Raw genomic sequence first — 27,134 nt, forward strand, 5'->3', positions numbered from 1 at the left:
GAAGGGGATGAAGGAGCGGTCGTCGCAGTTCCGAAGAACATGACCTCGCTCTTACCCCTATTGACTTTGGCACCCGAGGCCAGTTCAAACTGGCCGCAGATGTCCAATAGTCTACTCACCGACCGACGATCGGTGCAGAAGACGGCGACATCGTCCATGTACAGGGAGGTCTTGACCTGAAGGCCTCCGCTGCCTGGGATAGGTATGCCCTTCAGGCTCACGTCCTTCCTGATGGAGGCGGCGTAGGGCTCCACACAGCACACGAACAAGGCAGGAGAGAGTGGGTAGCCCTGCCTGACACCAGATCTGACGGGAAAACTGTCTGATTCCCACCTGTTGATCGAGACTGCGCGAATGATGTTGGCGTAGAGCAGCCGGATCCAATTGCGGATGCCCTCCCCGAACCCCAATTTGGAGAGGACGTCCCTCATGTAAGCATGAGAGACCCTGTCGAAGGCCTTCTCCTGGTCCAGGCTGACGAGGCAGGTGTCCACCCGCCTGTCCTGTACGTAGGCGATCGTATCCCTGATGAGCGCGAGGCTCTCAGCGATCTTCCTGCCCAGCACAGCACAGGTTTGGTCAGGGTGAATCACTGACTCCAGGACAGACCTGACCCGGTTGGCAATGACCTTGGCCAGGATTTTGTAGTCCACGTTCAAAAGTGAAATGGGACGCCAATTCTTAATTTCTTCCCTCTCCCCCTTCCTCTTGTAAATGAGGGTGATGATGCCCTTCCTCATGGACTTGCACATTTCCCCTGCCCGAAGTGCACTATCGTACACCTCCAGCAGGTCCTGGCCGACCAGGCCCCACAGAGCGGAATACAGCTCGACCGGTAAGCCGTCGCTTCCGGGAGTCCTATTCCTCTGCAAGGACTTGAGGGCTCTGGCCAGCTCGTCCAGGGATATCGGCCGGTCCAGCCACTCCCTTGTGCCGTCGTCTAAGACCTCCATGATAGACGACTGGAACGACTCGGAGGCCGTGCTGTCTGTGGGCTTCGTGTCGTACAGTCCGGCATAGAAGGATCTGCTGATCCTCAAAATGTCGGGCCGCGACGACGTCACCGAGCTGTCGTCCTCCTTCAGCCGGCTAAGCACAGAGCTCTCTTTGTGCACCTTCTGAAAGAAGTAACGCGAGCACGTCTCGTCCTGCTCCACGGAGCGGACCCTGGACCGGAAGATTATCCTGGAGGCCTCCGCGGCGAAGAGCGAGGCTTGCTGGCCCCTCACCTCGCGGAGGTCCTCCATGACATCGACCCCCATCAACTGCAGAAGGAGCAGGTTCTGCACCCTTTTCTGGAGTCGCGACAGCTTTCCCCGCCTCTCTCTTGCCTTCTGAACACCCTTGAGGACAAAGAACCTCTTGATGTTCTCCTTCACCGTCTCCCACCAGTCGCCTGGAGACTTAAAGAGGGGTTTCATGGTTCTCCAACCGGCGTACTCCCTCTTAAGCTCCTCGACGTTCTCTGGGGTCAACAGAGTCGTGTTGAGCTTCCATGTCCCCTTGCCGGCCGGCTGGTCGTCCTGTAAGTGACAGTCGGCCAACAGGAGGCAGTGGTCAGAGAAGAACACCGGCTCGATGCTGGTGGACCTCACCGAGAACATCCGTGACACAAACAGGAAGTCTATCCTTGAGCGGATAGACCCGTCTGGCCGCGACCAGGTGTACCTCTGCTGCGCTCCGTCTGCAGGGGTGCTGAAGACGTCGAGCAGCTTGGCGTCCTTCACCGTGCCCATCAGGAATCTGGACGTGACGTCCAGTTGACTCCCCCCACCCGCTGTCCCCACGCCGGATCTTCCATCTGCATCAATGATGCAGTTGAAGTCTCTGCCTAGGATGACTGGCCTGGACGTAGCCAGCAGGGGTGGAAGCCGCTGCAGGACGGCCAACCGCTCACTCCGTACCGCTGGGACGTACACGTTGATCAGCCTCAGGGGAGCATTTCTGTAGGTGATATCAGCCACTAGGAGGCGCCCCCCAACCACCTCCTGAACTTGAGAGATGGTGAAATCGCGCCCCCGCAGCAGAATAGCCAGGCCCGAGGAGCGACAGTCATTACCCCCCGACCAGATCGAAGGCCCACCGGTCCAGGCGCTGGATCATTCACCGTATCTGCCGAGGTGCGGTATCCCGCACTCCTGCAGAAACAGGAGGTCCGCCTTGATGGTGGTCAGGTAGGCCAACGTGGACACACATCTCGCGGTTGACTTGACGCTGCGCACATTAATGCTCGCAACCCGTACCACCATTGTGGGCAGTGACCGCAGTACCCTCCCCAAGTCCAAGGGCCAGCCCCTCCATCTGTCCCTTCATGCCCATTGCCCGGGCTAACTGCTGGACGCTCTCCTGGCTCAGGAAACCGTCTGTGCTGCCTTCCGGGTGGCATCCCCCCGTCAGGAGTGCAGAGGCAGGAGGGTCCGGGTCAGTCTGGGGACGCGCTATTTCCTCCTTCCCGCCTGGAATTTCCGGGGGGCCCTCCGGTGCTCCAGCGGCACTTGACTGGGTGTCGGAGGGAGCCTCAGGATGCCTCCCGTCACCTGGAAGCGGGTTGCTGCTTTCCTTCCCCCTCGAGACCTTTAACTTCTGCTTCGGGTGGGCCCTCTCCGAATCCTCCTCGTCAGAGGAGCTCTTATAGCCCTCCTGTAGCTGCCTCTTACCGCCTGATGGTTGCGGTTCTTGTGCCCGTCGATGCACCTTCCTCCTCGCTTTCCGGACTGTTGTCCACTCCCCTGGGTCACCTGTCACCGCCTCCATTGGCTCCGGGTTGTCGGGGAGGATCGGAGCCTGCAGGGGTGCTTTGCTGGCCTCGGGCCCATCCTGCAGGGCTGGGCCGTCCTGCACAGCCTGGCCCTCCTGCACATTAGTGGGGTCCTTGCTGGGCCCTGGTGCCTTCCTCTCCTCCGGGGGGGCTGGCCCCGCATTGCCCCTGCCGGCGACCTGGGCGTAGGTGGTCCCCCGCCATGGGCATGCCCTATAGAAGTGGCCCGCTTCCCCACAAAGGTTGCAGCTTCTCTCTCGTGGGCAATCCTTTGCAAGGTGTCCCTCCTCCCTGCAGTTCCTGCAGATGGTGGCTTTGCAGTCGGCCGCCATGTGACCTGACCTACCACAGGCATGGCAGACTTTAGGTTGCCCTGCATAGGTCAGGTAGCCCCTGCTCCCGCTGATTGCGAAGTTGGACGGTGGGTGTGCGACATTCCCATCTGCGCCCATCCTCAGCGTCACGTTGACCTGCCTCTTACTCGTCTAGATGCCAAAGGGGTCCACGATGTCAGTTAGGTCCCCTTCCACCTTCACATACCTTCCGAGGAAGGTCAGGGCATCAACTGCTGGCACATGCGGGTTGTACATGTGTACAGTCACCATCCGGCTCCTCTGTGCCGGCATCACAAACAGTGGGACAGCGGTCAATACAGAGAGGGGGCCCTCACCTCCTTTCTCCTTGAAAACCTCCAGGAAGATCTCGCAAAGCTTGGAACTCCTGAAGGTCACGTCGTAAAAACCTCCTCCGGGGAAATCCTGCAGGCAGTAAATGTCCGCAGCAGCGAACCCACAACAGTCCAACAGGACCCTCTTCACAAAGAAGGTGCGGTCCACAGGTGCACCTTCATCCACCTTCTTCACAGAAACACGGATGGTGTTCCGGACCCCCTGACTTGGGGCATGAGCACTTGCCGCAGCCATCGTTGCAGGTTAGGCCGAAGCCAGCATTAAGACCCACTGGTTGCAAGGGTGCACAGCCAACCCGACGTCCTCCTTTCACCTCCAAGATAGCACTCTCCTCCTCTCGGTCCACAAGAGAGTGGGTCTTTATTGTGTTCGAGATGTAAGCTAGTTCACTGAGCTTGCTGGTTTGTTCCCAGATGTTTCGTCACCATTCTAGGTAACATCGACAGTGAGCCTCCGACAAAGCGCTGGTGTTATGTCCCGCTTTCCATTTGTCTGGTTAGGTTTCCTTGGGTTGGTGATGTCATTTCCTGCGTTGGTGATGTCATTTCCTGTTCTTTTTCTCAGGGGATGATAGATTGGCTCCAAATCAATGTGTTTGTTGATGGAGTTCCGGTTGGAATGCCACGATTCTAGGAATTCTCATGCGTGTCTGTGTTTGGCTTGTCCTAGGATGGATGTGTTGTCCCAATCAAAGTGTCCCAATGACATGACCCACTATCACTCGTATCCTTACATACAGATGAGGACGGACACCACTTTGATTGGGACAACACATCCATCCTAGGACAAGCCAAACAGAGAAATGCACGAGAATTCCTAGAAGCATGGCATTCCAACCGGAACTCCATCAATAAACACATTGATTTGGAGCCAATCTACCATCTCCTGAGAAAAAGAACAGGAAATGACATCACCAATGCAGGAAATGACATCACCAACCCAAGGAAACCTAACCAGACAAATAGAAAGCGGGACATAACACCAGCGCTTTGTCGGAGGCTCACTGATGTTACCTAGAATGGTGACTGATTGTCTGGGAACAAACCTCCCAGCTCAGTGAACCAGCTTACATCTGGAACAAAATAAAGACCCACTCTCTTGTGGACCGAGAGGAGGAGAGCGCTGTGTTGGAGGTGGAAGGAAGACGTCGGGTTGGCTGTGCACCCTTGCAACCAGTGGATCTTAAAGCTGGCTTCGGCCTAACGCTGGTTCAGGGGAGCAGCCAACCTGCAACGATGGCTGCGGCAAGTGCTCATGCCCCAGGTCAGGGGGTCTGGAACACCATCTATGTTTCCGTGAAGAAGGTGGATGAAGGTGCACCTGTGGACCACACCTTCTTCGTGAAGAGGGTCCTGTTGGACTGTTGTGGGTTCGCTGCTGCGGACATTTACTGCCTGCAGGATTTCCCCAGAGGAGGTTTTTACGGTGTAACCTTCAGGAGTGCCAAACTTTGCGAGCAGTTCCTGGAGGTTTTCAAGGAGAAAGGAGGTGAGGGCCCCCTCTCTGTATTGACCGCGGTCCCGCTGTTTGTGATGCCAGCGCAGAGGAGCTGTATGGTGACTGTACACATGTACAATCCGCATGTGCCAGCATTTGATGTCCTGACCTTCCTTGGAAGGTATGTGAAGGTGGAAGGGGACCTAACTGACATCATGGACCCCTTTGGCATCTGGACCAGTAAGAGGCAGATCAAGGTGACGCAGACAGGAACATCGTACACCCACTGTCCAGCTTCGCGATTGGCGGGAGCAATGGCTACCTGATCTATGCATGGGAACCTAAAGTCTGCCATGCCTGTGGTAGGTCAGGTCATGTGGCGGCCAACTGCAAAGCCACCATCTGCAGGGAGGAGGGACACCTTGCAAAGGAATGCCCAAAAGAAAAAAGCTGCAACCTTTTGCGGGGAAGCGGGCCACTTCTATAGGGCATTCCTGCGGCGGGGGACCACCTACGCCAAGGTCGCTGGCAGGGCCAATGCGGGGAAGGCCCCCCGGAGGAGAGGAAGGCACCAGGGCCCTGCAAAGACCCCACTAATGTGCAGGAGAGCCAGGTCAGGCAGGAGGGCCCAGCCCCACCGGATGGGCCCGAGGCCAGCAAAGCGCCCCTCCAGGCTCTGCTCCCCCACCGACAACCTGGAGACGATGGAGGCAGCGACAGGCGACCCAGGGGAGTGGACAACAGTCTGGAAAGCGAGGAGGAAGGTGCGTCGGCGGGCCCAGGAACCGCAACCATCAGGCGAGAAGAGGCAGCTACAGGGGGGCTATAAGAGCTCCTCTGACGAGGGAGATTTGGACAGGGCCCGCCCAAAGCAGAAGCTAAAGATCTCAAGGGAGAAGGAAAGCAGCACCCCACTTCCAGGTGATGGGAGGCGTCCTGAGGCTCCTTCCGACACCCAGTCACGTGCCCCTTGGGCCCTGGAGGACTCCCCGGAACTTCCAGGCAGGAAGGATGAAACAGCGCGTCCCCAGCCTGACCCAGAGCCGGACTCTCCTGCCTCCGTACCCCAGACGGGGGGATGCCACCCGGAAGGCAGCACAGATGGTTTCCTCAGCCCAGAGAGCGTCCAGCAGTTAGCCTGGGCAATGGGCATGAAGGGACAGATGGAGGGGCTGGCCCTTGGACTTGGGGAGGGTACTGCGGTCACTGCCCACAATGGGGGTACGAGTTGCGAGCATTAATGTGCGCAGCGTCAAGTCCACCGCAAGATGTGTGTCCACTTTTGCCTACCTGACCACCATCAAGGCGGACCTCCTGTTTCTGCAGGAGTGCGGAATACCGCACCTCAGCAGGTACGGGAAATGGTCCGGCGCCTGGACCTGTGGGCCTTCGATCTGGTCGGGGGGTAATGACTGTCGCTCCTCAGGCCGGGCTATTCTGCTGCGGAGCGCGACTTCACCATCTCTCAAGTTCAGGAGGTGGTGGGGGGGCACCTCCTAGTGGCTGACATCACCTACAGGAATGCTCCACTGAGCCTGATCAACGTGTACGCCCCAGTGGTACGGAGTGAGCGGTTGGCCGTCCTGCAGTGGCTTCCACCCCTGCTGCCTACGTCCAGGCCGGTCATCCTAGGCAGAGAATTCAACTGCATCATCGATTCAGATGTAAGATCTGGCGTGGGGACAGCGGGTGGGGGGAGTCAACTGGACGTCACGTCCAGATTCCTGATGGGCACGGTGAAGGACGCCAAGCTGCTCGACGTCTTCAGCACCCCTGCAGATCGAGCGCAGCGGAGGTACACCTGGTCGTGGCCGGACGGGTCTATTCGCTCAAGGATAGACTTCCTGTTTGTGTCACGGGCGTTCTCGGTCAGGCCCACCTGCGTTGAGCTGGTGTTCTTCTCTGACCACTGCCTCCTGCTGGCTGACTGCCACATACAGGACGACCAGCCAGCCGGCAAGGGGACGTGGAAGCTCAACACGACTCTGTTGACCCCAGAGAACGTCGAGAAGCTTAAGAGGGAGTACGCCGGTTGGAGAACCGTGAAACCCCTCTTTAAGTCTCCAGGCGACTGGTGGGAGATGGTGAAGGAGAACATCAAGAGGTGTTTTGCCCTCGAGGGTGTTCGGAAGGCAAGAGAGAGGCAGGGAAAGCTGTCGCGACTCCAGAAAAGGGTGCAGAACCTGCTCCTTCTGCAGTTGATGGGGGTCGATGTCACGGAGGACCTCTGTGAGGTGAGGGGCCAGCAAGCCTCGCTCTTCGCCGCGGAGGCCTCCAGGATAATCTTCTGGTCCAGGGTCCGCTCGGTGGAGCAGGACAAGACATGCTCGCGTTTATTCTTTCAGAAGGTGCACAAAGAGAGCTCTGTGCTTAGCCGGCTGAAGGAGGACGATGGCTCGTTGACGTTGTCTCAGCCCAACATTTTGAGGATCAGCAGATCCTTCTATGCCGGACTGTACAGCACGAAGCCCAAGGACAGCATGGCCTCCGAGTCGTTCCTGTCGTCTATCACGGAGGTCTTAGACGACAGCACGAGGGAGTGGCTGGACCGGCCGATATCCCTGGACGAGCTGACCAGAGCCCTCAAGTCCTTGGAGAGGAATAAGACTCCCGGAAGCGACGGCTTACCGGTCGAGCTGTAACCTGCTCTGTGGGACCTGTTCAGCCAGGACCTCCTGGAGGTGTACGATAGTGCGCTTCGGGCAAGGGAAATGTGCAAGTCCATGAGGAAGGGCATCATCACCCTCATTTACAAGAGGAAGGGGGAGAGGGAAGAAATTAAGAATTGGCGTCCCATTTCACTTTTGAACGTGGACTCCAAAATCCTGGCCAAGGTCATAGCCAACCGGGTCAGGTCTGTCCTGGAGTCGGTGATTCACCCTGACCAAACCTGTGCTGTGCCAGGCAGGAAGATCGCTGAGAGCCTCGCGCTCATCAGGGATACGATCGCCTACGTGCAGGACAGGTGGGTGGACACCTGCCTCATCAGCCTGGACCAGGAGAAGGCCTTCAACAGGGTCTCTCATGCTTACATGAGGGACGTCCTCTCCAAATTGGGGTTCGGGGAGGGCATCCGCAATTGGATCCGGCTGCTCTACACCAACATCGTTAGTGCAGTCTCGATCAACGGGTGGGAATCGGACAGTTTTCCCGTCAGATCTGGAGTCAGGCAGGGCTGCCCGCTCTCTCCTGCCTTGTTCGTGTGCTGTGTGGAGCCCTTCGCCGCATCCATCAGGAAGGACATGAGCCTGAAGGGCGTGACTATCCCAGGCAGCGGTGGCCTTCAGGTCAAGGCCTCCCTGTGCATGGACAACGTCGCTGTCTTCTGCACCGATCTTCGACCGGTGAGTAGGCTGTTGCACATCTGCGGCCAGTTTGAACTGGCCTCGGGTGCCAAAGTCAATAGGGGTAAGAGCGAGGTCATGTTCTTCGGGAACTGGGACGACCGCTCCTTCATCCCCTTCACCGTCAGGACAGACTACCTGAAGGTGCTGGGTGTTTGGTTTGGTGGAGCTGGGGCGTGCACTAAGACTTGAGAGGAGCGTATCATCAAACTGAAGCAGAAGCTGGGCAGGTGGACGGTCCGGTCCCTCTCCATCGCGGGTAAGAACCTGGTTGTCAGGTGCGAGGGGCTTTCGGTACTGTTGTGTGGCGCAGGCCTGGCCTATTCCCTGGACCTGCGCCGCTGTGGTCACCTGGGCCATCTTCCACTTCATTTGGGGGTCGCGGATGGACCGGGTCCGCAGGGACACCATGTACAAAGACCTAGAAAATGGGGGAAAGGGCGTACCGATCACCACCCTCGCCCTGATGGCTACCTTTGTGTGCGGCTGCATCAAGCTGTGCGTAGATCCTCAGTACGCAAACACCAAATGTCACTACTTACTGAGGTTCTACCTGTCCCCGGTGTTGCGAAGGATGGGCCTGGCCTCGTTGCCGCAGAACGCTCTGAGTAGTTGGACCGTCCCGTACCACCTGTCCTTCGTGCAGAAATTTTTGAAGGGAAACACCTTTGACCACAAGGCCGTCAGGCACGTAGTATCCTCGAGACCCATCGGGGAAAGGAGAGGGTGGATCCCGTCGTGTGGTTCCCCACGCAGACTGCCAAAGTCTTTTGGCAGAATGCCTCATCGCCAGAACTTTCAAACAAGCACAAGGACATTGCTTGGCTGGCGGTGAGAGGGGCTGTGCCAGTGTGATCTTTTATGCATGCCCGGAATATCTGCAGCACCGCACGCTGCCCTTGAGGCTGCTGCGGGGGTACGAGACTGTCGATCACCTCCTTCTGGAGTGTGCCTATGCGCAGGAGGTCTGGAGGGGGATGCAGTGGTATTTGTCGAGGTTCGTCTCGAGCAGCTCCGTGACGCGGGACTCCGTGCTCTACGGGCTGTTTCCGGGGACGCACACAGAGACCAACATCAACTGCGCCTGGAGGACCATCAATGCGGTGAAAGACGCTCTTTGGTCTGCCCGCAACTTGCTGGTCTGCCAGCTGAAAGAACTGACCCCGACCGAATGTTGCAGACTGGCACACCCCAAGGTCCAGGACTATGTGCTGAGGGACGCGCTAAAGCTTGGGGCAGCCGCCGCCAAGGCGCGGTGGAGAAAGACCACGGTATGAAACCCCTCATCCAGAATAGAAAAAAGGGCCCTATCTGGTAACTGGGCCCAGCTGGCGCCTTCCCCAACTGGTCAGGGGGCCAACTGGGACTGTGCGGGGTGATGACTGCCGGGGTATTTTCTTTGCTTTGTTTTTTTTTCTTCTTTGTTTGTCTTTTTCCTTTAGTTGTTGTATGTACCCCTGGGTAACCCGGAGCGGCTTGCATGACTGGGTAGGTGTATAAATATGTTTTATTTTTTGTACATCTTATGAATAAAGTATATTTTTTCAAATAAAAAAAAGTGACGAAACGTCTGAAAACTAACCTTCCAGCTCAGCGAGCAAACTAACTTCCAGAATCTTTCCAAAAGTTCACGTTGCTTTTTAAAATTTTCCAATTCTTCTTTTGCATTTTCATGCCAATCATCTTCCTTGCAGGAAATTCCATACTTCTTGCCATTAATCCCACAATGCCAGACTCCCTTGTCTTTCAGACCAAGCCTGTCAGTTTCCCCTTTTGAAGTTGAAGTGACTGAACAGCCCTGTGCTTGGGAGGCTGCATTTCCTAGCTTGTTATTTAATGCAGGGCTGAACACTCAGACTATGACATGCCTCTGTTTCATGTAATGCCTCAGATTGAACATCTAGATTTGGCGATGTAATATCAGCAACAGAACCAGATCCCACACAAGAGATCTCACTCATGTCGTACCACTTCATCCTCCTCATTCTCTCCAGTCAGAATTTTTTGTAATAATTTCATGTAGAATTTTTCTTGTTCTTATAAATGGTCTATCAGCTCAGACAAACATTCAACATTAGGAGATCTTTCAATTTTTTCCGTAAGGTCACCCTGCACGATGCATGAACCTGCATGAGCCTTGCTGATATAATCCTAAATCTGGATAAGTCTGTTCAAAACCTAACTACTCTCTATTTCAGATTGTCCTCGATCACCCCAAAGTGAGACCTGATCACTAGGCAATGGGTTTTTGCTTATGGATGCAAACAAGTCCATCCTTGATGTAGGCAGCTTAGTTTCTCCTCTTTTTGTGGGTTTATATCATGTTCCATGCTTTTGTTGATGTTGATTTGTTGCTGGAGAAAGTTGAATGGTTTTCTATTTTTGACAGGTGGACAGCGGTTGTTTGTAGCTGTGGGTCTGTCATGACAATCACTACCAATACTCTGCTCATTCAAATCATTGAAATTTACATGCTGTTTTAGCCTCTCAAGCTCTGCTGAGTCTGGAAATGAGATGCATGCTTTGTAGGAGGATAACTCTTGGGAGTTTTAGCCCTTCGTTGACCAACCCCAGAAGAGGATTCAGGAGAGATGTCGTTTGTAACTCAGCTTTTATATCCTGCACTTAACTTTTATGTTTAACTTGTTATCCTGAGATTGAGGGAGCAGTGATGAGATCAGAAGTTTCTAGCAGTAACTGTAGTTTCAAGGTGTTTACCTGGCAGCTGCCATGTGACTATCATGAGCAGTTCTTTCAGGTGTGTGGTAGGTTTTCATGCAGCTGTTATGCTCTGTTCATCTTCAGAAACTGGGGTCATTGCTGTTCATGCCAGCAGGCAGCCTTAGTGATGGCACTTGGGTGACAAGGGATACCTGGCAAAAAGATAGTTCTGACACTGAGTTGAAACCATTAACTGAGGCACGAGGGAAACAGGTACAGGTAAAGTCACTATCATCCTACTGGACCATAGGGCTGCTCTCTCATTAGAGACAGAGGCAGTTGATGGTGAATCCTGAGGTCACCAAACGTCAGGCAAGCAGAGAGGTTGAGGAAGGGAATCCTTTATGGTAATCTCAGCTAGTGTGGGAATTGAACCCATACTGTCAGTGTCACTCTGAATCACCATCTAGCTGTCCTACAAACTGAACTAACTGACTGGTCTTCCCATTGACTTTTACTGCTCCAGTCTCAGTTACGTACTCTTTGTTTCGTGCTGAGTCCCCATGGTACCCTACAAATCAGGAATGTTTCATGCAGAGTCCCCATAGTACCCTACAAATCAGCAATACTTTCTCTTACCCTGCTCAAGCTCTAGCTGTCAACTAAATGCACAGGGATTTGACTTTATAACTCACGCCTCATATGTTTCCTTCTTATCTGGTCATTTTGCCCCTGTTGTGAGATCATTAGATTAAACACTCTCAGACCCCAAAACGTCAGCCTTCCTGCTCCTATGATGCTGCTTGGCCTGCTGTGTTCATCCTTGTTATCTCTTAGTTCTGGTTGGCTTTCTGTTTGGTTACCCCCTCCCCCACAAACAGCTGACAATCCCAATCTGTGCTGATTCCGGCCATCTGCAAGGTTGATTCCCCAGCGAGGGGGTGGGGAGGCGTGTTCTCTGAATCACAACTCTTATACAGAATCCCATCTTTTTTGACTAATTTTAAGAATTGACATTAGATGTTGGTTACAGAAGGAAAATTTAGAAAGAACATAGGGTTATAACACAACAAAACAGGCTATTGACATCCCGAAGATGCCATTCTAGTGCCTTCACTAGTTGAAAGATGAACAATAATATGGGTCTGAAGGGCTTTGGTTTGTTCTAGTCTACTGTGCACTGGACAGTGATAAAGTGAATAATTATTTGTGTACAATTCAAGTCTACCAGAAAAACTACCTCACCTGCTCCTATTACTTCCTGTTGTGAAGTTGATCCGCCGTCAAAGCGCCCTAACTGTATTGCTTACTTACTTACCTCATTGAGAAGCTGACATTTTGCTTCCTGCACAAGTAAGTGCATCTGCTCTCCTCACCTCCCACTCCATGCACAGCATAAGATCCTCTAATTGCTATTACAAGATTGTAAATATAATGTTTTTGTATAGAACATATTCATCATTTTGTAACTAGAACTAAAGTGAGGACTGTTAAGTAAGACAGTCGCATTTTCTGAGATGATGGGAACTGCAGATGCTGGAGAATTCCACAGCAGGCCAAGCAGCATCTCAGGAGCATTTTCTGTAGTGTGTTTTAATTTAATTTTTGATTTTTTTCCAGATGTTTTTAAATCATGCATCAGCACAGTCATTAAATGGATTGAAGATTCACTGGAGTTCTGATTTACAAATGAAATACTTACAGCCAGTTTAAATTGGGCATCTCTTGACAGATAGGCTTATCAGGCAACTGATGGAAGGAATTGTTCAGCAAAGCTCTAGAAAAATAGAGCCATAAACAATCAATTCACACCAATAAAAGGCGGATCTTTGTTTAAATTGCTTGAATCAGTATTGGTGAATGCTAGAACTTACAAGAGAACAACTGACTTGAGTCCTAGGAAGGTTTGGGGGAAAATCGTTTGGATTCTATTGTTTTCAAGAATTCTGAAAGGATGAATTGGAGAAAGGTTACTTCTACACAATGGACTGGATATCAGCAAAGATATATATGTATTAATGAAAATATATATACACATGAGATTAAGTACAGGGCCAGAAGTCTGAAATAATATGATTAGATAAACTATACAGGAACCAACATCTATCATATGGAGTATGAGTTTAGACATTACTATATTGAGATGCCTTATCTAGCCTCTATCCTTCACCTTCATGGAGAGGGGTTGGAAAACATTTGAAAATAAATGTACATTTTGATGCAATGAGTCAGATCAATGTGTCATTTACAATTTTCACTGACATTTCTTTCTGGGTCCTTATCCAGATGCATTTCCACAAACTGGAAAAGATCTAGGCATAACATTTATAAATACAGTCTAGGCAGGTCCCTACAGAGCGAAATATGTAGTTTAGAAACAATATCCCATGTAGTTTGTAATTTATTTTTCACATGTCATAGTGTGCAGTGTTATCAGTTAACATGTAACTGTCTTTTTGACTGTCTTTCTTCTAAGTGTCTCCTAATGTAACAGGTCTTAGCAGTGAGATGAAATTAAAGTATAAATGCATTGACTGCAAAGGACAATAAGGGCTGTGGTGATCAGCTAGCTCCTGGTGAGTAATTTGTTTGGATTGTGGAGATTTTGACCAGATTGCCTGTAACATTTTTGCTTTCAGACAGTGAAACATTTGCTATAGGCATGTATTTTGTTTCTCTGTTTATTTTCTTGCATTAGCATTCCTTCCTGGAAAACAAACTTCTGTTATTCAAATTCTCTTGCTTTCCACAATATTATAGACCTTTCTTCAGTCTTTGTTCCATCCATGCTCAAAACTTCAGCACAACTTCTTTCCCAGTTCTGTTGAGAAGCCACTCACCTGCAATGTTGGGCTAAATCTTCCCATGTAGAAAGGTGAATGCCTCAAGTTAAGTCTCTGCTGCTCTGTGGGATGCAGAGGGGCACATATGCATTGATCATGCAGAATATTTAAATTTCTGATGGCTTTTTTCACTCTGCTCGCATTGCTATCAATTCAACTTCACAATGAGATCAGATGACCAAAAACATAAAGACTTCAGTTGTTTACCTGTTTTTCTTTGCATGGGTTTACTTAAAACTCTTCACAGTGGGTGCAAAGCCTGTTCAGCAACAAAACTCAAGATAAATCAGCTACAGTGCCAAAGAGCAATTGCAACCATAACAATGCTTTCCTGCCTCCTATTCCCAACAGTGTTCAACCTTGTTCTGGTTCACCCTCCTCTCTCACTCACCCACCAATGCTCAAACTCTTCTAAAAATGTTTACCCTGACACTGACAATGTTCACTACCCCCTCCCTCCAGTCCCAATGATCTTTGCCCTCCCCTCAGGACAGTGTTCACCCTTAGCTACACCCACTTCCCACCGACCTTCTTGAATCCATGCTTCCTGCCTGGCCAATGATATAACAGTTAGCGCTGTTAATGAGTGCATTGAATGAGGGAGCATTATCAGGAAAATATGCATCATCAGCGGACTAAGGGGAGATAAGCACTGTCAGCATCAAATGGAGGGGGCTGAGAATTGTGAGAGGCAGGGAAGAATTTAAGAGTTATTGGGGGAGAGGAAGGGAGACCATAGTTGGGTCGGTGGGGGCAATAACTTGACTATTTCAAAGCAATCAGGTAGAATTTAAAAGGAAATTACAACTTCTTGATTCTCTTTGATAGACATTCAAATTTGATCAATGTCCATTGAACAAAACAATAATGAAGAAGTAGTATCAGAGATATTGGGAACTGCAGATGCTGGAGAATCCAAGACAACAAAATGTGAGGCTGGATGAACACAGCAGGCCAAGCAGCATCTCAGGAGCACAAAAGCTGACGTTTCGGGCCTAGACCCTTCATCAGCCTCTCTGATGAAGGGTCTAGGCCCGAAACGTCAGCTTTTGTGCTCCTGAGATGCTGCTTGGCCTGCTGTGTTCATCCAGCCTCACATTTTGTTGTCATGAAGAAGTAGTAGCTGAGTTATGGTATATCTTTACTTGCCATGCATTACCAGAGGAACTTGAATGTGATAATTCAATTCTATTTGGCTCTGTTATAAAATTTTATGGAACAAAATGGTATTATTTCCTGACAGCAAATGTAAATCCAAAAACATTTGGTAGTGTAGTTAAAGAAGCTTTCAAGAAAAATGTGCTGCATGGGTGCTAAATTTTAAAATGAAAGAACAGCTGGCTACTATTCTTTTGCAGCAAAGAATGCTGTGCATATTACTACAAGCTATATACTTTTTGAACATCTGATGAAAAGAACATATCTGAGTCTGGTAAATGTAAAGTCCTCACAGTCCTGCTCTGTCCCAATGGATATAAGTGGTGGTGAGTTTAACCTGAGGGTCAGCACACCTCAGGCAAAGGATTGAGGTTCAGAGGTGGGGTGTTCATGGTAACCTCAGCTTGTGCAAGAATTAAACCTGTGTGTTGGCATCGCTCTGCATCTTCAGCCAATTGAACTAACTGATCCCTAGGTATTCCTTTTTGAAGGAGCTATTCGCACTCACTGAGCGGAATCCCTGTCCTAGTTCTGCTTATGCCTTTGGTACCTATGAAAATCATATGTGCCAATGGATCCACCCCTCCCACTACAGGTTTGTTTGCAGCGTAAAGCAGATGTCCTGAGCTTTGGTATCACAGCCATCTGAACTCATGCATTCAACTGCACAGTCTCCCCATGTTTGCTTGGGTTTCCTCTGGGTGGTCTGGTTTCTTCCCACAATCCAAAGATGTGCTGGCTAGTGGATTGGCCATGCTAAATTGCCCATAGTGTTCAGGGATTTGTAGATCAGGTAAGGCATAGGGCAATGGATCTGGGTGGGATGCTGTGAGGGTTGGTGTGGATTTGTTGGGCCGTGGGGCCTGTTTCCACACTGTAGGGCTTCTGTTTTAGAGAATTATATTGATACATTTGACCATGTGTTCCCGACTACTGCTACGGTCCTTGTTTGAATGGCTTTCCGTATAGTGGTCAGTTTGCTCATCTGGTGCTCTAGAACTAGCCTCACCCTTTGTCAAGGTGTTCTAGTGCAGCTAAAACACTGATGTCTATCTAGCAATATGGAAAATTTTCAGATGTGGATCTACCCACAAAAAGACAGGACAAAATGTCTAAATCAATCTACTCTTTTTCATCAGCAAAGCGATGGAAAGAGTGACCAACAGCATTAGGAAGCATCATTTGGGTTTGTACACGATACAAAGATAGATACCTGTGAAGAGGATACACAGAAGTATAATACAGTTTAAGTGAGAAGGCACAAAATTGAGTGATGCAGTATAATGTGGGAAAATGTAAGATTGTGCACTTTGGCAGGAAGAACAGAAAAAGCACAATACTATTTAAATGGAGAATGTGCAGAACGGTGTGATAGAGAAGGATCTATGTGTCTCTAAATTACAAAATGACGGCATGCAGGTACAGCAATTAGAAATGCAAATGGAATGTTACCCTTCATTGCAAGGAGGATGGAGCGTAAAAGTAGGAAATTCTTGCTCCAATTGTACAGTCCACTGGCAGGAATGCAATTCAAATATTATGTGCGATGTTGATTTCCTTACTTCAAAAGGGAAATAATTGCTTTGCAAGCAGTTCAGAGAAGGCTCACTAAGCTGATTCCTAGAATTAGGAAATTGTTTAATGAAGGCAAGTTGATTGAGTTGGTTCAATACTTGTTGGACTTTAGAAGAATGAGTTGTGACCAAGACCCACAGATTTAGCAAGCCACAGCTCCATAAGTTTACTTCCTTAGTGATTATAGTGGCACCAGCTCCATTCTTCCTTCAATAAATAAAATATTTATTCATTATACCTGCCATTTCTTTAGCATCTGCAACTAACTCCCTATCTAACCTTCTGGAAGGCAAACACTCATTTTACTTAGAACTGCTAGATACCTACAGAAACACTTGCTGCCTGTTTTATATTTCTAGCCAGTTTCCTCCCATGCTTTGATTTATTTCCCTAATTAACAATGTATTCATTGTCTGCGATTTTATATACTGACCTGTCATCACCTTTGCATAATTGCATGCTTTTCCCTTTGGCTCATGCTGTCCTTAACTGGCTTGGTTAACCACAGATGGTGGGTTTTGCTTTTTTTAAAATAATCTTTCTTTGTAGTAAGAATCTACTTGTTCCGAATATTCTGAAATATCCCTTTAAATGTTTGCCAGCGCTTCTCTGCTGATCCATCCCCTTGCTTAATATCCCAGTTCAATTCAGCTGGCTTATCTTTCATGCCGACACATAGGTAACCCTTAACAAATTTAAAATTAGTCTAAGACCAATTCTTTCAACCTGGAAATAAAATGCAATCATACTGTGGTCACTGTCTGTCTTTGCTCTGAGATCATTAATTAACATTGTCACTCTGATTCTATGGGCAGATAAGGCTGTGGGCCAAGGGCTATACAATGGAATCAAAATAGTTAGGTGTTTGTTTTCAACCACGACAGGTGCTATGTACTCAGGAGCCTTTCTCTGTACTGTAGGTCTCAATGACCTTATCTACAATATTACTTAATACAAAATCTAGTATTGTCTGCTCTTTGATTGGTTCAAGAATGTGATCCTCTAAGCAACTATCTCAGAAGCATTTTATGAAATCCTTATCAAAACTATTATTACCAATCTATTTCCTATTTATACATAGATAAATTCACCCATAATTATTGCCCCCCCTTTATCACAATCATTTGGTTTCCAGAAGCAAAACAGGGAAAAAATGGTGACACCTGTCGTATCAGATCTTCTGTAAAGCACTCAGGGTTTTTCTGGGAATTCAATTTGAATATAATGTATTTATGTGCCAAACAAATATAGGAAATAGGAGAAGTGCAACTGCCTGTCCAAATTCATATTCATTCAGATTGTCAAGTGGATGCAAATCAGGAAATACCCCTAGTAACTGTATCTCATACCATATTCTAACCAAGCTTAAAATGTGGGTTTCAGTGGTTGTGGACTAAACTGCTGCTGTGAGATTAAAGGTGGTACTTTTTTCTTTAGTACCATCTTTTGACTTCTGCCTATTGAATCCAGTGATCGTTTTTGAATAATAGTTATTGACAGGGCATAGCAGATTCATGTCATGTGCACAATCAAGCGAAAAATGCACTTCAGATAACAAGAGGAAAGTGGAGGAAAACCATCTCTTCCAAGTTTTCATTGATACTAAAGAGACAAGTAAAAGAATCTACAGCCATTCGACTTGATGGAGATCTTCAAACACACCTGGTGGCAGGTATGTTATGCGATTGTTGTTCAAATACCTGCAAAGAAACATATATCAGTTTAATGTGGTGTTTTTTACATCATTCAGTTTTATTATTTGTACAACCTTTTGTTGTTCTCAACTATAGATGATGTAAATGTTTTGTTGCATATACATCAATGGTCTACATTCACGTACCAACACCATGGCAGCCAGGTGCAAATTTCTGACAAAACATACCCCTGGTAATACCATCCACCCTGATGGTAATTCTCCTCATCACTAAGATTTCCAGATTATTACAATATACAGTAAGTTTACAAAGATCAGATTCCAAATAATTACTCAATTCAGCTCATGTTTCTTAGATAAGCAACTTAATTTCAAATAGCAAATAGCATGACAAGTTTGCTAACAAAGTACTGAAATCCAACGGGGATTTAAAGTAACTAACTGGTATTCTTTGTTATGATCAATGATGCCATCTGTGGAGAAGCTGATGTGGGCTTTTTCCACTTCAAATATGTTGATTACACAGTTATTGAAAATGTAGCATTCAAAATATCACATGCCAACTGCAAGAGTACAGAATACACCTTAATCTCAATTGAAACGTGATTATGACAAGCGCTTCATTTAAAACAAATCATTCTCTCCAATCCATGACCAAACAATGGCACAGTTCTACATCTTAGCACCATCAAACTGTTAGATAGATTTTAACTATGTGGGTCTAAAATGGCATGTTCGTAGCAGTTCTTTTGCTAAATGAGCTAACATACTATGTATATCAACATAATAACATTCTCTCTCTAATTAGCAAAAGCTTTTATGGGTCTAAGAGACATGGACAATGGCGAAGAGTGTGGTAGAACTGGACATGAAGGCTGGCGAGGCCCATCTCGATGTTGAGATAATCTTGTTCTATATGTTATGCTTTTCATAAGCAATGTGGTAAGTTTCGGACTGGGCTGTAGCAAAATGCCAAGTGATGGGAATCAATGCTTATTAAGTTCCTTGTTAAAGCAATAATTCTCCTTATTAACCCATCTTTCACCAAGCAAGCTAGATGCCAGGAAAACTGGACCAGAAAACTAGAGCTTGTTGTACCTGGTGGATTCAGCTCACCTTTTGCTTTAAATGAACTCCATACAGGACACTGGGCAATAACAGAAGAGGGCATGATCCATGGACACCAGCCATTTGCACCATTCATCCATAAACACTGGCATCCAGCATCTGCTAATGCATCATGACCATCATGACATCTCTCTGATACACTGGCAGCACAGATGTGCATTGCAGGGTGCATTAGTAACTACCACTGAAAGGCTGCAGCAGGAATACTTTGCAGGGACAGGCACCCATTTCATAGAATGGACCAGGCTGCACTTCAGGTCTGCTCACTTGGTCTCTTAGGGCTCATTGGCTTAGTACCTACTTGCATGATTGCACCATTCATGCCTTGCTTTGCTGTGCTGTACCATGCCTGTCAGCACATTGTTGTTTCAACCAGTGCCAAAAGCTTTTACTACTGCTCTTTAGCACAGACTCTCAGACAGATTCCTTGCTTTGTCCATCAGAGTGGAATTGTCCTGAGTTGGGGGATCACTAACACCTACAGCATGTGCTAATTTTCTGCATAACATATTGCATATTCATTCAAACAAATGGCCATATCATAATCTGCTGGGAAATATACCTAAGTACAGTCAAAGTGTCCCAGTAAAGTCAGTTATAACCACACAGTCTGCACACAATCCAGGGACTTTGACACAGTCAGTTATCTGTTTGGAAAGCTGACGGTCAGGGGATCTGTCCCAGTACAATATGAGGCTGGGGTTTCTGTAGACAGAAACATACGGTCAACCCTACCAGTTCGCAGAATTCCGTATTGTTAGCCTGGAAGTTGCTAACATAGCAGTCAGGTGTCTGGACAGTCATGTCTAAATGCTATTCAAAGTCAAACAGAGGTCTGGGGTGATTACAGTCCTAGGTGTCCAGTGCTGTAATTTCCCACATACGGTTATTGCTGATCACAGTACTGGTGTCTGATTTAGAAGCTGTCAGTGTGCATGGGATTCCAAGGCCTGTGCAGCTGGTAAGAAAATTAGTGGGAATGTCATCTCTCTGCCAAATTTTCAAGTGGATTCAAGAGATGGGTGGTAAATGGCAGATGTGGTGAAGGAGTCAAGATTGTGGAGGGAAAGCAGAGGCATTTGTAGGAGTGGAAGTAGAATCGGGAGAGCTCAGAAAAAGAATTTGAGGGTATAGTAATCTATGGCGGTGTGCTGGGAGTGTTATTGATTCTGGCCATCGCTATTGCCTCAATGGTGGCTCAGTGGTTAGCACTGCTGCCTCACAGCGCCAGGGGCCCAGGTTTGATTTCACCCTCGGGTGAATGTGTGAAGTTTGCACATTCTACCTGTGTCTGCATGGGTTTGCTTTGGGTGTTCTGGTTTGCTCCCACAGTCCAAAGATATGCAGGCTAATTGGATTGGCCATGCTTAAATTGCCCGTAGTGTTCAGCGATGTGTAGATTAGGTGGGTTATAGGGGGATGGGTCTGGGTGGGATGCTCTCAGTGTCAGTGTGGACTTGTTGGGCTGAAGGGTCTGTTTCCACATTGCAGGGATTCTATGATCTATGATTAAATAGCAGTGCAAAGGAGCAAGATAGGCATCTCAAGGTGTAATGTTGGAATTCAAGGGACAAGGAGGATAATTATAAATCAATTTGGTAATGATCCATTGGTATTATCACTAATCTGTTAATACAGAGATCCAGGTAATGCATTGATGTCCTGGGTTCAAATCCTACCAATCATTGAGAGTGGTAGATTGGTCAGCCCATTGATTCTACAAAGCGTATTTTCTGAAATGCACTGCCTGGGAGGGTAGTTGAGGCAGGAAACCTCACGATCTTTAAAAAGTACTTGGTTGAACACTTGAAATGCTATAAAATTCAAGGCTATGGGCTAAGTACTGGGAAGTGGGAAGTTGTCAGTGTAGACCTGATGGACCGAAGAGACTCTTCTGCACTGTATAATTCTATGTTCAATGTGATGGGTCTCCACTTCAGGCAATGGTGGAAGTGGGCTGTCAGGGTAATGAGGTAATTTTGTGCTGTAATGATGGATTTTGGGTGTTGTAAAATACGGGCTAATGAGCTATATACCAATCTGTACTGGGCAGTTACTAGGCTCCAGAGAGAACTGAAGAACAAGTGAACTTGTCATTTTCTGCGAGCTAACAGTAAAATCTTATTCCATACCTGTGCAATCTGTAAAAACTCAATACAAGTCAGAACCAGCCGATGAGTGTGACTGAAGAATCATTAGTATGCCTCATCTCTTAAAGGGACACTGTCCCAACATAATGTAAGCCAACTACAATATGTAACATGTATTAGTGGCTAAACTGCTAAATATGAAAATGTCATTAAAGCCTTCAATTGATACTTCAGGGCTCAAACATTTGTGACAAAAATTGGGCATTGGCACTAAAGATTCTGCAGGTGATTTCTGGTGTATAGATATTATGGTTAAAGGCAAACCTATTTTAACTTAGATACATCTATTGCATCTAGGTGCATCTATTCTTTCAAATGCTAAGCCACAGTTGAAGGTTGAGTTTCTTGATCTGTCATCCATTCAAATTCAGGGTACAGGAGGAATTCTAATCAGAGCATAAGGACGGATGCATGTCTTGGTACAATGAGAGACAAATCATTAATACTCTGTTATGTTACTAATTTTACTTATCACTCTTCTTCATTAATTATAGTAAGATCATTTTTGTGATTTTTCTTTAGAGCAGCATGTTCTGGAGCTGAACCAAGAACAGGCTATACCAGATATGGTGTTCTGCAATGTGTCAGGATTAATTAATAATCTCAGACTAAGGATATTAAGAAAAGCATCATACTTAAGGAAAAAGAACATGATTGCATGAATATCAGTGGCTGATCAGAACATTAGTAACATAAAAAAATACAAACAGAGGAAGTAGAAGCAGGAGACTATGTAGCCTCTCAAGGCTGCTCCTCCATTCAATACGATCTTGTCTGATCATCCACACTAGTACCCCCTTCTTGCTTTCTCCCTTTATCTTCTGATTCCTTTGCTTCAAGGACTGTATTTAACTTCTTTTGAAAACATTCAAAGTTTTGGCCTCAACTTTCTGTGGCAGAGAATTCATCAGCTCATAACTGTCTGGATGAAGAAATTTCTCCTCATCTCAGGTCTAAATGGACTACCCAAGATTGTTAGTTTGTAACCCCTGCTTCTGGACTTCCTGGTCATCAGAGACATCTTTCCTGCATTTACCCTGTCTAGTCTTGTTAGAATTTATACGTTTTGATAAGGTCCCCACTCATTCTTCTAAACTCTAATGAATATTGTATTGGATCCAGTCTCTCTTCATACATTAGATCTGCCATCCCAGAAATCAGCCTGGTAAAACGTTGTTGCACTTCCTCTGTAGTTAGAATATCCTTCCTCTGATAAGGAGCCCAAAACTGAACACAATACTCCTCGTGTGGTCTCACCAAGGTCATTTACAATTACAGCAAGACATTCCTACTCCTGTACTTGAACCTTCATGTTATCAAGGCCAACATGCCATTTGCCTTCTTCACTGCCTGCTGCACCCGCATGCTTATTTTCAGCAACTGTTGTGTAAGGACAGTGATAATAGGAACTGCAGATACTGGAGAATTCAAGATAACAAAGTGTGGAGCTGGATGAACACATCAGGCCAAGCAGCATCTCAGGAGCACAAAAGCTGACATTTCGGGCCTAGACCCTCTCTGATGAAGGGTCTAGGCCTGAAACGTCAGCTTTTGTGCTCCTGAGATGCTGCTTGGCCTGCTGTGTTCATCCAGCTCCACACTTTGTTATGTTGTGTAAGGACATCCTTCTTTATCAATCTGTCACCCTTCAGACAGTAATCTGCCTTCCTGTTTTTGCTACCAAAGTGGATAACCTCATATTTATACACATTATATCCATTATACTTTATAGATTGCATTTGTCCACTCAGTTAACTTGTCCAAATCACACGAAAGGATCTCTGCATCCTCCTCGCAGCTTTGTGTCACCTGCAAGTTTGACCATATACATTTCATTCCATCATCTAAATCATTAATAGCTGGGGTCTGAGCCCTCATCTCTGCAGTACCCTACTAGGTTGTCACTTAGAAAATGACCATACTTAATTTCTACTTCCCTGTCCTTCAGCCATTTTTCCAATCCATGTCAGTACACTATCCCCAGTGGAATGCTCAAATATCTGGCAAATGAAATATAATGTGCAAAAATGTGAGATTGTTAACTTTGCCAGGAAGAATGAAAAAGCAAAGTATCACTAAACGGAGAATGACTACAGAATTCTGAGGTGCAGAGGAACCTAGGTGTTCTGATGTATAGACTCATATAGCACAATAAGAGACCCTTCGATCCAACCAGTCCATGCCAAACATAATCCCAAACTAAGCCACCCCCACCTGCCTGCTCCTGGCCCATATTTCTCCAAACCATTCCTATTCATGTAATGAAATTACAAATGTAATTTAAATATTGTAATTGTACCCACATCCACCACTTTCACTTCCACGCTTCTTGTAAAAAATTTGCCTCTCATGTCTATATTAAATCTATCTCCTCTCACCTTAAAAATGTGCCACTTAGACTTGAAATCCTCCATCATAGGAAAAAGACAGCCGCCATTAACTCTATCGAGACCCATAATTATTTCATAAACAGAATTCTGTCGGGTCACCTCTCAACATTCCATGCTCTAGTGAAAATTGTCCCAACCTATCCAGCCTTTCTTTATGACTCAAACCTTCCATATCCAGCAGCATCCTGGTGAACCTCTTCTGAACCCTTAGTCCCTCTGTTCTACAATGCTACCCAAGGCCCTACCATTAAGTGTATAAGCTCTACCCTTGTTTATTGTACCAGAATGCAATACCTCACATTTATCCAGATTGAACTTCATTTTCCATTTTTCAGTCCATTGACCCATTTAATCAAGATCCCTTTGTAATCTTAGAAAACCTTTTTCACTGTCTACTATGCCATCAATTTTGATGTCATCCACAAACTATTAACCATCCTTCCATATTTATACAAACAACAAACAAAAGGACCCAAAACCAATCCCCATGGAACACCACTGGTGACAGGCCTCCTGTCTGTAAAGCAACACTACACCACCATTCTGCCTCCTGCCATTAAGCCAATTATGTGCCCAATTGGCAAGCTTATCTTGAATCCCAGCGACCTAAGTTTACTGATTAGTCTACCGTGTGGAACCTTGTCACAGGTACCAAGCTGGAACTGGAGGAGAACTAGATGAAGCAGTTCACCTGGGAACAAGATCAGATTATACACTGGAAGGTGAGTACACGGATGTGGGTGGCTGGGATTGCTGAAGGGCATACCATACAGAGTAGATGGAGTCACTTTCATGTAGAATTCCCTTCACCTGAACTAGTTAATTTATTAGGACCCATTGAGATAAGCTTGTTTAGGTTACAACCCAAAAGTGACCAATCAGCCAACCAGGCTCTGGTGTTAATTCTTCATGTGAACAATATCCAAATCTCATGTACCTGCCCTTTGCTTATCTATCCCACTTTCTCCAATCACTAACTCAAATGAATTCTACAGCTTCACAACCCTCAAAGGGACACTTTAGAACTGAGTTGAGGAGGAATTTCATCAGTTAGACAGTGTTGAATCTGAGGAATTCATTGTCATAGGAGGCAGGAGAGGCTAAGTCATTGAGTGTCTTTAAGGCAAAGATAGATAGATTCTTGATAAGGAGATTAGAGGTTACGAGGAGAAGATACGAGAATGGCTTTGAGAAACATCAGCCATGATCAAGTGGTGGTGCAGACTTGATGGGGCCAGATAGCCTAACTTTGCTCCTAAAAATATGGGTGAACTGTACGCAGACCTCAACATATTGTAAATACATGAATCCTGCCTCTCAGCAGAGATGTTGCAGGTCATCAATATTTTCATTGCACCAGTCATTTTGCATTTCTCTTAAAAGCTCATAGAACTTTTGTTTATATAAGGCTGTGCTAAATTGTCCATAGTGTTCAAGGATGAGTAGATTAGGTGGCTTACAGGGGGATGGGTCTGGGTAGGATGTTCTGAGGGTTGGTGTGGACTTGTTGGACTGAAAGGCCTGTTTCCACACTGTAGGGACACTAGGAAATTAGCTTGGTTGTTGACTGTGGGACTGCTGGAGGGCTTTTTGTCTGAGATGATGGGCGATGCTTTCAACATTCTCATCAAACCAGTCTTGATGCTTGAATTTGCAGCATTCCAAGACATCGCCAAAGTCTTCAAGATTTAACCATGGCGCTATCTCCATTCATCCTGTAAGTCACTTGACAAAGAAAGATGAAGATATGGGGTGGTATCATGCTGTGTGGCAAGTTGTCTAAGCTTTTGAAGAGTTTGACATTTAGCTTTGACTGTGCTTGACATGGTGATTTTCAATGATTTGGCTGCCTCTTTGTCACTTTTTATCCATATCTGAGTAGCACAAAGTCAAGGCTATGTGCAGATAAAGGATTATAACCACCTGTGTATCTGTAACAATCACGTCTTCACTTCTCAATGACCAACAATATGGTTACATGTCTGTAGGCCACACTTTATGGTCAAATAAAGGAATTTGATTATATTGGAGTAAAGCTTCATGGTGCTGTCCCCATTCTTTTGGTTGAAGAAGTGAGGAGGATCCAAGAAATCAAGGTAACCTGACAGTTGCAGTGAAGACAAGTACAACATGTTTCTCTGCATTTGCCTTTTGCCCAAGTCCAAATTTCACTACCATTGTGTACCTTGAAAATATCAAATAGCAGTATTTGTAGGTGTTACCCACAATGAATTTGGTTTTGGTCTTCAAAACTCTATCTCTTTACTGTGGGGTGAAAGTATAAAACTTGCTGTTAACAATATTCATTACTTATCCATTACTGTTGTGTATTTGGTAAGTATGGTGGATTGAGTCTGATCATGAGATAATGATGATGTCATCAGCCATTTTGGGTAGGAAAACCACTTCGTCTAAACTTGCTGCCTGTAGAGTGAACATTTATGATCTCCTTTATAAAGCTCCTACTGTTTATTGCTTCAGCCTCCTGTTCCTTCTTGGAACTGAATGATTATCATTTTTTTCTAGTCAATTCCAGCCAAATTCTATTATAGATCTATAGAAAAACAATATTTCCTGTCCCAGTAAGTACAGTACTCTATCACATGCATTAAAGATAGTTAATGAGAAAATAGTCAATTCTTGTTAACCTAGTAAAACACTCCTTATTACCAGTTGAAGCATCAATGTAAGTATTGTGGCACGAAGAAAAAATTGACAGATTGTTCCTGATATTTTTCCATTTGAGCACAATAACACATTTTAATAAATAAAGTAGGAAATAACTGTAATCAGTGTAGTGATTGTAACGAGGTCAGCCCAATGGATCTCACAGAATATGAGCTCTCTGATTGGGGGGGGGGAATTAATCTGATCCAAGCAGGGACCCCTCTTGACTTAAAAGGGTTGAATGTCAGGGATCCTGACACTCTTATGTGCTTTACTCAGTAAAAGGTAGTGCTATAGCCAAAGGTATGTATTTGTAAATAAAGGGTGCTTGGTGATGGGTTGCAGGTACCTGAAGAGTTATCTCAATCAGCATTATTGCACAAATGTACATCAGTGCACTCTCATACTGTATGCCCCTTTGTATTACTTTAAGACAATACTGTATCTTTTATAAAAGCAAACTAGTTTGGATGCTGTGTAATAAAAGCAGGAAGTACTGGAACACATATAGAACATTACAGCACAGTAAAGGCCCTTCGGCCCTCTATGCTGTGCTGACCTGTCATACCGATCTGAAGCCCATCTAACCTACACTATTCCATGTACGTCCATATGCTTATCCAATGACAACTTAAATGTACCTAAAGTTGGCGAATCTACTACCGTTGCAGGCAAAGCGT

General features: G+C 46.6%; 1 protein-coding gene across 1 annotated transcript in view; it reads right to left on the bottom strand.

Annotated features, from left to right (window-relative positions):
* Nucleotides 1-27,134, bottom strand: part of rxfp1 (relaxin family peptide receptor 1) — a 138,751-nt gene that overhangs the window by 42,589 nt on the left and 69,028 nt on the right. The window contains 3 exon segments of the mRNA XM_048539259.2: nt 12,592-12,666; nt 12,764-12,835; nt 18,094-18,165. Of these exon segments, the coding sequence (XP_048395216.2) occupies nt 12,592-12,666; nt 12,764-12,835; nt 18,094-18,165 (219 nt within the window).

The sequence above is a fragment of the Stegostoma tigrinum genome, chromosome 1, assembly GCF_030684315.1.
Source record: "Stegostoma tigrinum isolate sSteTig4 chromosome 1, sSteTig4.hap1, whole genome shotgun sequence".
Classification (NCBI taxonomy): Eukaryota; Metazoa; Chordata; class Chondrichthyes; order Orectolobiformes; family Stegostomatidae; genus Stegostoma; species Stegostoma tigrinum.